Source organism: Anser anser, assembly GCF_964211835.1.
Source record: "Anser anser genome assembly, chromosome: 4".
Classification (NCBI taxonomy): Eukaryota; Metazoa; Chordata; class Aves; order Anseriformes; family Anatidae; genus Anser; species Anser anser.
In genome coordinates, this window is record NC_139724.1 from 70354519 (window position 1) to 70365192 (window position 10674).

At 38.6% G+C, this 10674-nt stretch overlaps 1 protein-coding gene across 1 annotated transcript in view; it reads left to right on the forward strand.

The window, feature by feature from the left end:
* LETM1 (leucine zipper and EF-hand containing transmembrane protein 1) overlaps positions 1 to 7037 on the forward strand; it is a 30419-nt gene extending 23382 nt beyond the window's left edge. Inside the window, exons 13-14 of the mRNA XM_083835231.1 lie at positions 1426 to 1564; positions 3133 to 7037. Of these exons, the coding sequence (XP_083691357.1) occupies positions 1426 to 1564; positions 3133 to 3282 (289 nt within the window). The 3' untranslated portion in view covers positions 3283 to 7037. The remainder of the gene's footprint in view (positions 1 to 1425; positions 1565 to 3132) is intronic.
* The last annotated feature ends 3637 nt before the right edge of the window (positions 7038 to 10674 follow it).

Genomic DNA, 10674 nt, shown 5'->3' on the forward strand with positions numbered 1-10674 from the left:
TTTCCCAGCTTCCAAAGAGCATAACTTAAACAGAAATAAGGATTTTGCTTCATTTCCTTGCAAACTTGTTTTTTTCCAGTCCCCAGGGCAAGCAGTCATTTGTTTCAGATGTCCTGTAAGATTAAGGAGACCATGTGAAAGGTGCTATAGAGGGTTCTTGATCAAAACCATCCAAATCTGTAAATTAAAAATGAAATACAGCATCTGCTTGTACTGAATGTAATTATGCTTTATTTAATGCATGGTTTTGGGGAGAACTCTAAATTTTGTATGTGATTTGTTAACAATTGAAAATGGTAAGCTTGAACATTTGCTTAATTGCCAAAGGTTTGTTTTTTTTAATGTGTAAGTCAAAGCAGCCGTTACGTAGTCATTAAAAATCATAGAAGCAGAAGTCCAGGATAATTAGTGGCATTCTGAGAATCATAGAATGGTTTGGGCTGGAAGAGACCTTAAAGATCATCTAATTCCAATCCCCTGCTATGGGCAGGGACATCTCCTACCAGACCAGGTTGCTCAAAGCCCCATCCAGCCTGGCCTTGGGCACTGCCAGGGCTGGGGCATCCACAGCTTCTGTGGGCAGCCTGTTCAGTGCCTCACCACCCTCTGAGTAAAGAATTTCTTCTACCCTCTTTTTGTTTAAAATAAAATGGCCCTTGAATAAAAATCAGTCTGTGCTTAGAGATTAGGGGCATGTATGGAGCATTAAAGCCCTTCTATTTAATATTTATTCTGCTCACTGTCTCCTGCATTTCAGCTTGACCTGTGCTGGAAGATGATTCTTTAATAAAACTGCAGAAACAAGCAGAGGTTTCAGGTTGCAGGAAACAGACAACTGTAGCTTCATGAAATGAATAAGCAGATACTGGGAACACTTCAAATCTCCTAGTTCTAATGTGAAATTTAGTCCTTTCCTTTACGGAGTGTATTCTTTGGTATGAGGAAATGAAGCGTATTTTAGTGAAACAGCCAAGTTGCTAAAAGCAATTAGTTGTCAAGCTTTTGCTTTCCTGTGACGTTGTGCTTTTTTTCCTGTATGCTTGAGTTGTTTTGTGTAGGCCCACCTCTCCTAAATCCACAGGGGTGACAGGTGCGTGACACTGCACCTTTAATAAATGGAGAGTGTAAAGGGTGTTAGATATACAGGCTAGGAAGCACAGAAACTGCTGAACTTTCACCTGTATTTGTGCAATAAAGCAAGTGGAACCAAAAGCGTGAGCTTCTCTGGAAAGGTAAAGATTAATTTGAAACGTGCTTTGCTGATGGGTAACTCATTTTTCTTTTTTGCATTCTGTTCAGGATTAGAAATAATTATTTAATGTTTTACAAGTGACCTGCAGTGTAGTGACTTTCAGTACTGTCTTTGAGGACCTTTCGTCTTCTGGAGTAACTGCTTGCCGTAAAGAGATTGTGCTTCTTCTTTAGGGAGAATCTCATCAGTATTGCTGAGCTAATTAATGCGATGAAACAAATCCAGAAGATTCCAGAGGAGAAGCTAACTAGGATTGCAGAGGCACTAGATGAAAACAAGGATGGCAAAATCGATATAGATAATGTCGTTAAGGTAAGTCTATGAACTATTTAAAGAAAATAAGGCTAGCCATTCTTCAAATATCATGCCAGTTTTGACTTGATTTCATATTGATGTCTTTTTCAAGAATCTTTACTTGATGCCAATGAGTTTTCTGGGCATGTATTGTAAGTAGATGTTCTAACACATACTAGCATCTACAGAATTTATATGGCTATTATATTTTTGGTGGGTGGGGAATGATTCTTATCCTGTGTCTGTTACCTGCATTAGAGGTAAGTTTGCCTTGCATATGTAAAGTTATGTGAAATCTGGTATTTCTGTTACGCTACTTGTGAATGGGAGGGAGAATGGAAAGGAGCTTTGGAAGAACTGCATCAGGAACACCAGTATTTGTCTGAAGTCTTGACATATTCTGCCTACTTGTATACTTAAATTTCATTGTGATCTATATTTTCTGTGCTTGAAAGACTTCAGATCATCAGTTTTACTTTAGGTCCACTGTAAATGGCTGACTTTGTCAGGGAGGTCAGCTCTTAAAACTGACAGGGTCTATCTGGCAGTAGAAATAGTGGCCTCTGATAACTTGACCTTTCTGTCTCTTTCTGCTTCCTTGCTGCTCCTTTTAAAGTAATGTCTCAGTGCTTTTCAGGGGTGTTTTCTACTTACTGGGTATTGTGTTCCCTATGTGATACCGTGCTTTCAGACACCCCTTTTTTACCCGCTTTGTCCTGTTTTCTCGTTTTGCAGAACTTTCTCACGTTCCCCCTGTATTTCAAATCCTTCATTTTCCTGTTTCTTTTCTGCATGGTAAACTTAGAGATGTCCTGAAACTTATTTCCTTGCAAGTAATTTTCCTACCCAGTACAGAAATCCTCTCTAAAGATAGAACACTATGGCAGCTAAAAAATACAGTATCAGCTTTTTGAAACACATTTTTTCTCTTCACTGTTGCTCTGAGCAGCTGTTGCATTGAGTAACATTTAGCAACACAGGGAAAATGAACTTCCTGAATTCTGCATCTAATGCTGAACAGTTTTGAGAACTTGGGGAGCTGTGTCATGAACACATTTGTACAAAAAGCTGTATAAAGGAATTCGGAAGTGCATGCTAAACTATTTTTTTCATTTGGAAGTGCCTTCTGAACTATTTTTTTCATTTTGCTCTCCAAAAGACCTACCCTCCCCCTACTCTGTTTTTTGTAAATTTATGCCTTTCTATTTAGTACAAGTCTCCTCAACAAAATGAAGCCTATAATACAGATACTATCTAAATACTATTTCAGAAGTATTAGATACTGAATCTGAGCTTTCTGTTGAAACATAAGTGGGTTTGTCTTACTAATGTTCTAAAATATGACTCTTCATGTGCTGAGATCAAAAGTTTTATATCACTTGCTTTAAAATTTGCAGGTATGTCTTAGGCACCGATTGTAGTTTATACTTATTTCGTGTAGGAAAAAAAAAAACACACACAACAAAACACTGTTTGTGAATATGAGAGAACTGGCTGCTTTTTTCTTAACAAAAATTAAGATCTAAAAGTGTCTGAAAAATGTAAAAGTTAAATACTGTTTTAAATTTCATTCAATGTTCATGTAGGTAGTAGAATTGATTGACAAAGAAGATATTGATATTGGCACCAGCCAGGTCGCTGAGATTATGGCACTGCTTCAAAAAGAAGAAAAACTGGAAGAAAAAGAGAAAGCAAAGGAAAAGCACGATAAAGAAGCTGCAGAAATAAAGAATTAAGCTTCAGATTCTGAAGCAAAGCCCAGTTGTAACCAAAACTGTGTATATCTTTGTGTCTAATGGCTACATATTACTTGAGCTTTTGTGATTATGGAAAGTGTTTTAAGCTGATTCTAGTAATAAATCGTAGATACGTTTTCTGACATATGGAATGAAATTTCCGTTCATCAGAGAAATGATTTACTGTCATTCCATACAGATGAAAACAAAATATGCTTCTTCAGCAGTGTTCCTGCCCACAAAATCATGTATTTGCACTCATTGTTGTGGTACAGTGATCCATTAAACTTGCAAGTCTGCTGTATAAATTAAGTGTATTGATCATGGAAAGATGTTTTTCATTTATTTCCTTTCATCGTTACATGGGGCCCAACCTTGCTTTGCTTCTACCTTCTGGCTTTTTCAGAATTTAATACAAGCTTTCCCTTCAGTCACAATACCACATTTTTTGGTAACCTGTTGGTGAAGATTCTGTGGCTTCAATAGTAGCTCATTAGGTTGAGCCTTACATAAACTAAATATCACTAAGTTGTTGCCTCACTGACAGAGAATGTGACATTCTAATCACTTGTATGAATTCATGATTTTTTTTTCCTGTTGAAGGGAAAATCAGATTTATTTTTCCCTAGAACTGAAACTTCCCATGAAGTTTGCTTCTTATGGGTGCCTTAAATTTCTTAAGACTAGGGAGTAGATGTCACTTCTACTCAAACTTCAATGAATTACTAAAGAAAGCATTAGAATCACAGGAGCCTTTCGAATAGTTTCAGAACACAATCTGTCACAGAGTAAAATGAGATAAAGTGTTTGTCTAAACAGCGAAATGAAATTAACTGTAAGGGAAAAATGTCAGTTGTGATCTTTTTGCAAATATTTTTTAAAAAAAGCAGTTATGAAGGTGTGTTGGTTGTTATTCATCTGGCAATTACTTACCATAACTAGTTCTGTTACCTCTCAATTGTCATCTCAGGTATAAATCACTAACCAGGTACATTCGAAGTACTTAAATACTTTCATCTCATGGCCTTGCTTACTGTGCAGTCAGCAAGTGATGTCTGATATTGGCAGTGTTTTGATTACATCGGCTTCCTAATTAATTGATTGCTGTCTTTGTGTTATTAAATACTGACAGTAAGTCAAGGTTTACTTATTAATGTCTGTCCAGAGTAGTAATTTTTTAAGTTTCAAAAATAAAATACCAACTGTAGGATATTCATATTTCCTGGTAACCTGAAATTTCCCTCGTTTCTTAAAATTTCTGATGAAATACAAGAAGTATGACTTGAACCAGCAGGGTTATTTTTTTCCTCATTTTTCACCCGGTATCACAAGATACTCTTGATTTTGTGTACATTATGAAGAGCACATCTTATGTCTCTGTACACAGCAATATTGAGGTGGGCAGTTAGTAGTATTAATGCTTTTAGTAGTAGTTGCATATTTTTATAGAAAATGTTGACTCCCAAATGTATTTCAGCATAATTCTATGTTCAGTATTTATCTAGATTGGCTAAATTATTTGTAAAAATTCATTTCAAGTTAGTGGAACAAAAAAGTTTGGACAGTCTCATGGCTTGCATAATGGACCATTGTATTTAGTTGTTTCCAAAGCAAAGTGTACAGTAGGATGTACAATACAAATAATCCTAGAAAAAGGGTCAGTGTTTAGTTTAAATATTAAGTTAATATTCTGTACAGTTTGAGAAGAAAGCTGCTTTTACAGTAGGTAATGTGACTGTTCCTCCTGAGAATTGCTGTAATTATATCTTAAGTGTAAAATTGTTGTGACAAAGCTGAAATTTCAAATCAGTATGAACTTTGCAATTAACATACCCATAAATGAGGGGGTTATTCTCTTGTAAATTGAGACTTACTTGGAGATTTCAGCATGAAAGTTAGTGTGTAAATTTTGAAGATAGGACTTCACTGGATGCTTTTTTAGGCCCAAACTTGTCTTAGGTGAAAAAGCAAGAGTAACTTGACAAAAAAATAAAATTTTAAAATAATTTTATGTTGTATAAATAACAATTAGAATGAATGGGCTTTTATGTACCCTAAATTTTGCATTTGCATATCTTCAGTTTGAGAACAGCATTTAACAGTCTTACTTAACATTCCTGAAATGCGATGAAGTTATTCGAACTAAAATGGTCTGCTAGCTTTCATGTGATAGCAAAAGCCTCAGCATGATGAGGACTCGAATGCATACAAGTTTAAAACAGGGAAGTAGCAGAAAAAGCTGTTTTCAGAGCTTTACAGATTGAAGTTTCATACATCTTTAATTCTCCTGGCAGTACGTTATCTGATTGTAGTGTTCAGGAGTTTAAGACACATTGCTGCTGTTCTTGGATTGTGTTTACTGTTCACATAAATTGTCTATGGATTAAGTAAGAAGGGAGCCCAAAGTAGACGATTCTTTTTTTTATTAAGAATGTTCCAGTTGAGATAATTGTGGTATGGTTTTTGAAGACTTTCAGCTTTTAGACTGGTTTGAAATTTCATCATTTTATATGATGAAATTTTAATGGTTTACATAAAAATCACTTAAACGTATGACTCTCAGTCACAAATGTCAGTTTTCCCCTGTTACCTAAAGAGTTTAAGTGACATACACAGCAGTAGCGAGGCATTTCTGCGGGAAATCTCTTTATTCTGATGTCAAAAGTAGGGAAGCCCATGACAGCTGGACTTTAACATGTTCTGCAAGCTCAGAAAGATTGGGAAGCCCTCAGTGATTGACGTTTACTCGGTTTCAAACCTTCACGAACAGCTCTACAGGTGATTCAGACAACGCGAGCAGATCGGTGGCTTGTGGACTAGCTCCAGATAACACGCTTTGTTGTCTCTCATGTTGACCAAAACCAGAAGCCGCAGTACTTTCAGAGAAAGGATGACTTCCTGGTGTACAGTAACCGGTCAGAACTTATTCCTGAGTGAATATTTAATCAGGAGATGTAAATATTTGTTTAAATAATTAAAAGGACGCGTGGGATTTGGGTGACCTTGTGACTTACACAGGCAAAGCCTCTACGCTCAGAGTTGGGTAATCAATCAGTAAAGCCGTTGTTGGGGTTGTTTCAGATCCATCTAAAATAAGATTTTGACTATAAACTATTGAGGTGAGTGTTTAAAAAAAAAAAAAGTAGGATGTCCTTTCTTCTTCCCCTTCAAAACAGTTATAAGACCTATTTTACTGACAAATTTGTTTCCAATTTGTTATTTCAAAAGGTGGTTTTTACTGAGATTTTCATCGCTGATTGCATAATATATGAGTAAACCTGCCTGCAAGTTAAGTACCAAAAAGCTAACTTAATAGGTGATTTGTCAGCAGGAATGCATGCGGGTAGAGAATTCTCTTGACAAGACAGTTCATTGCACTATAGGCTTTGTCTGGGGGAAAAAGTTGCATCTTTTATACAACTCCAAAGTAGCTCTTGAACTTTGTATCTACATATCTTGCTAATCATTTAATCTTCAGCTACTTCAGCATGTATTTAAATCCTTTTAAATTGTTTATATGAAATTATTGGATATATTTAATTAAAAGAAAAATCCCACATTCTGTTCTTGGTATGTATTCAAAGTTTTGAGTTTAAGAGTTTCAGTCCATGTTACAAATTTAAGTTAAAAAATTACTTGTCTGTGCTCTGAGCATACTGGTCCTGTGTTTGCCATAATGCAATATAAATTTTTTTTTAAGTTAATTGGAGCTTGTGTCGTTTTAGTTTTAATAAATGTATCATTTTGAAACCTGATCTGTCCATTACTTTATTTTCTGTTGCTTTTCTTTGTGTAGTGTTAATTGATTGCTATTCAGGTGAGATTGTTGGTGATGAGCTGAGTATTGAAACTTAAGATGTTCAGGGTGGAAGAGGACATAACAGGTGGTGTGTGCCTATATATATATTTATATATACATATATATTTCTCTGTTAGCTTAATGCTCTTTACAGAGCACACTTCAGTGTACAGCAGACTTCTAAGCCTTGAGCACATCCCACAAAATGCTTTTTCATTAGAAAGCTGTTTGTGATTTATTGTTACCTCTCTCCCTGGAGCTTTGGCAGCCTGGGTGGGAAAGCAGAGCCCAAGTCAGCAAGGTGTTCCAGTGCACATGTGGTCCCTTGGAAATAATTGAGCCATCTCGAGCATAATTTGTATTGGAATTATTCTCGGAAGTGTCAGTGCTCGTCTTGGCTCAGCTGTGCTCAGGACTAAGAAATGCAGAGCAGGGATGATCCAGGCCCAGAAGATTCAGAGGTCCTGTTGCAGGGGCCGGCGTTGCAGCCAGCCCCCTGGCTTCTTTCAGATCGGATTTGGGAACATGCAAACATGTGGATCTACTTTCTAGTGTCAAAGTACTCCAACAGATGGCTGAAAACAACTTCCTGTCTTGAAATGCTTTTAAAATAGCTTAATCAATAAGCTGAGTTTGGTTGCGGATTTTTGCTTCTCCACTTAAAGCCAAATGCCATATATCAAATAATGGCTGAAAAGGAACAAGTTCTGCTACTTTTTAAGCTTTTGCTTTAAAATTTCCTTTAATGACAGGCTTATTTAGGGTGAATAGGACTGTTGTGCAGCCGTGTGGTAAAGCAGACTAGCAGGGAAATTGTGGCTTTGAGTTTGCAAACTCAATGCCCGCGCTGACAAGTGTGCTTGATCATCATTATGTCCTGAGTGCCCAACACTGCTACATCCATTTTTGATTTACTGAGATAATAATTGGTTATATGAAAGAAATAACACTCGTCTAAGCATGCAATAAAGATTTAGAGCAACTGAGTCTAGTTATTACAATCTAAAGGAAAAAGGGTGCGTTTTTTTTAACTCTTGCTTTCATGGAGTGGGAAAACAAAACAGCCATACCCCTGCCCAGGCGGAGAGCCCGGCCGCTCTGCTTGTCATTGTAGGTGCCAGGCATGGGCCAAATCCAAGCCTTGGGAGAGCTGGGGCTGGATGGGAGCACTGTGGTGCAGCTCCTGATCAGGGCTGGGCTCCCAGCACCCTGCCTGCATGGGTCTGAGCATCCCCAAGGTTGGAGACCGTGACCCTTGGGGCAGCCTCTGCTGGTGTTTGATCACTCTCAGGAGTTTTCCTTGTGCTTCCCTTGCACCAGGTGATCATTACCCATTATTACAGATGATAATTGCCCACAAATATACACAAAGGGGATGATAAGTCACTTCACTAATTAGAAATAATAGATAATAGAGATGTTGCTATAACTCCAGTGCTAAGGAGCTTCTCTTACATCAGCCTGCTAATGCAGGTACGCAGAAAACTGCTTGGAAAAACTTCTGACTTGATCAAATTCAGGTCTTACAACTAATACAGGAGTATCCGATGCCTGTTCTCCCAGTAACGCATCGCACGGCTCTCGTGTCACAGTTACATAAAACATTTTTTGTCGTTGACTAGGCAGACAGCGAGTTCTCCAGAGCTGCGTGTCTCTTCATAAGGACCTATTGCAGCGTTTTGTAGTGATAAGACTTGTAAACACTTCATGCAAGCGGCGACAGCCCGTACTAAGTAGTTCAGGAATCTTACTGGCTCAGGAATCTTACTTTTCTCACTGCTTCTACATTGAAAAGTGTTTCTGGTATTTTCCTGAATTATTTCTCAAGTCCGATGTGAACAGGAGGATGTTTGTAGTATGTTTCTAATTCCCTGTACTCTGTGCTCGCTTCCATTTTTGTGTATTATTGGATATAAATCTTTCTCAGTAGTTAAATATCCTCCACAGGTCAAAAATTCTTTGGGGGCTCATTAGCATGTACAATTTTACACTTGCCAAACCTTCTGTGGTTTTCAAACATCAGTTTCTCTCATCTAACTGGCGTAAAGGATTTTTTTGCCATGCAAGAGATGGATCTGATTCAGATTTGCCTCTTTCCGTCTACTATTTCTCTTTATGTGCGCTGGCAGAGCAGAGCCCTTCATGAACGGCCTGATTTATGTCCCAGCGAAGGCTGCAGCCAGCGGTTCAAGATGTCAAAGCCTCCTGTGCGTGCAGGGAGCGGCTGTGCATTCTGCCTCCCCCTGCCTTTTGTCCTGGCTCCAGGGCGAGAGCGAGCAAAGTTCCCTCGACCTGGTTTCTAACCGTGGTTTTGGAGCCTCTGCCGGGAGAGGGCTTCAGAGCCTGCCCGAAGGAGAGCTGCTGAAAAGAGCTGAAGATGAACAAATAATAATAATAATAATAAATTGGCCTTTGGAGTATTATTAAATTCTTATATTATGTTTTTTAATTTATAATTTTTATATTATAATTTTTATATTTTTATTATTAATAGTAAATTGACCTTTGGATTACTATTATTATTATTATTATTATGGGAATTAACAGCCTGTTACGCAGAAAAACTGGGAATCTCTGCAGCTTACTTCAGACTTGAAAATATATATATATATATTTTTTTTTTTCCTCCAGACTTAATATACCCTAAAGAAGTAAGCAAATCAGCATATTTTTCTTCTCCCTCCTCCCCGTACCCCAACCTTTCTTTTTTCTCCGTCCCTTACTCAACTTGCAGGACTAAGTAGGGGAGATTTATAGGGTCCTTGTTGCACTTTAGTTTCCCGGTACCTTGCAAGAGGTACAGAAGCAGAGCTGAAGTACAGTTACCATTAATCTTTTAAATTCACATCTCACTAGATGTTTTCTTGGTCCGTGTCAGTTCAGCCGCTCAGCAGCTGCCTTCATCGGGCTCCATGCCCACCCTCCTCTGCCACAAACGTGCGCCCTGGCGGCGGCTGAATTTTTTCACCCTTCCCTTTGAATCCCGGGCGCTCCCGGCACAGGGAGCTGGTTTTTCACCAGCCACAAAATTTCAGGGAAAAAAAATCTGCTCCGAGGCTTAGCCTTCAAAATCAAGAGTGGCATTGAGAGGGAAGGCGCACGCAGCCGTATTTTTAGACCTACCTTCTGTGACCAGAGTTACGCATCCAAATTCTGTAACAAAAATAACGCTGCGGTCCCGCAGTGACTCAGCATGATTTGGTTTGAGGTGTACCTAAACCCCTTGGGGCAGCCTTTTCCCTAGAAAATCCTTTGTGCCCACTCTGAAAATGAGCTAGCTGGGAGCTGGACGTGCAGACTCAAGAATTAATGGATGACAGGCCAAAAAAAACCCTTTGGAATAAGTGATGGGGAGGAAGAATTAGCACAAAAACCCGGGTACCTTTTATATGCGTGATGCTGCAGTGACCGAAACCTTTGGCGTGCCGTATAGGCCAGCTGGGCAGGATCGTGTGGGGGATATCTTGGGGACTTCAAGGGAGCGAGATAAACTCTTTAAAAACACGATTTGGGATTAATCGATAGCACGGGCTGCTGGAGTGGCTGCATCACCTGCCTTTTGCAGGAAACCCCCCCAACCCCGGGACTGCGCC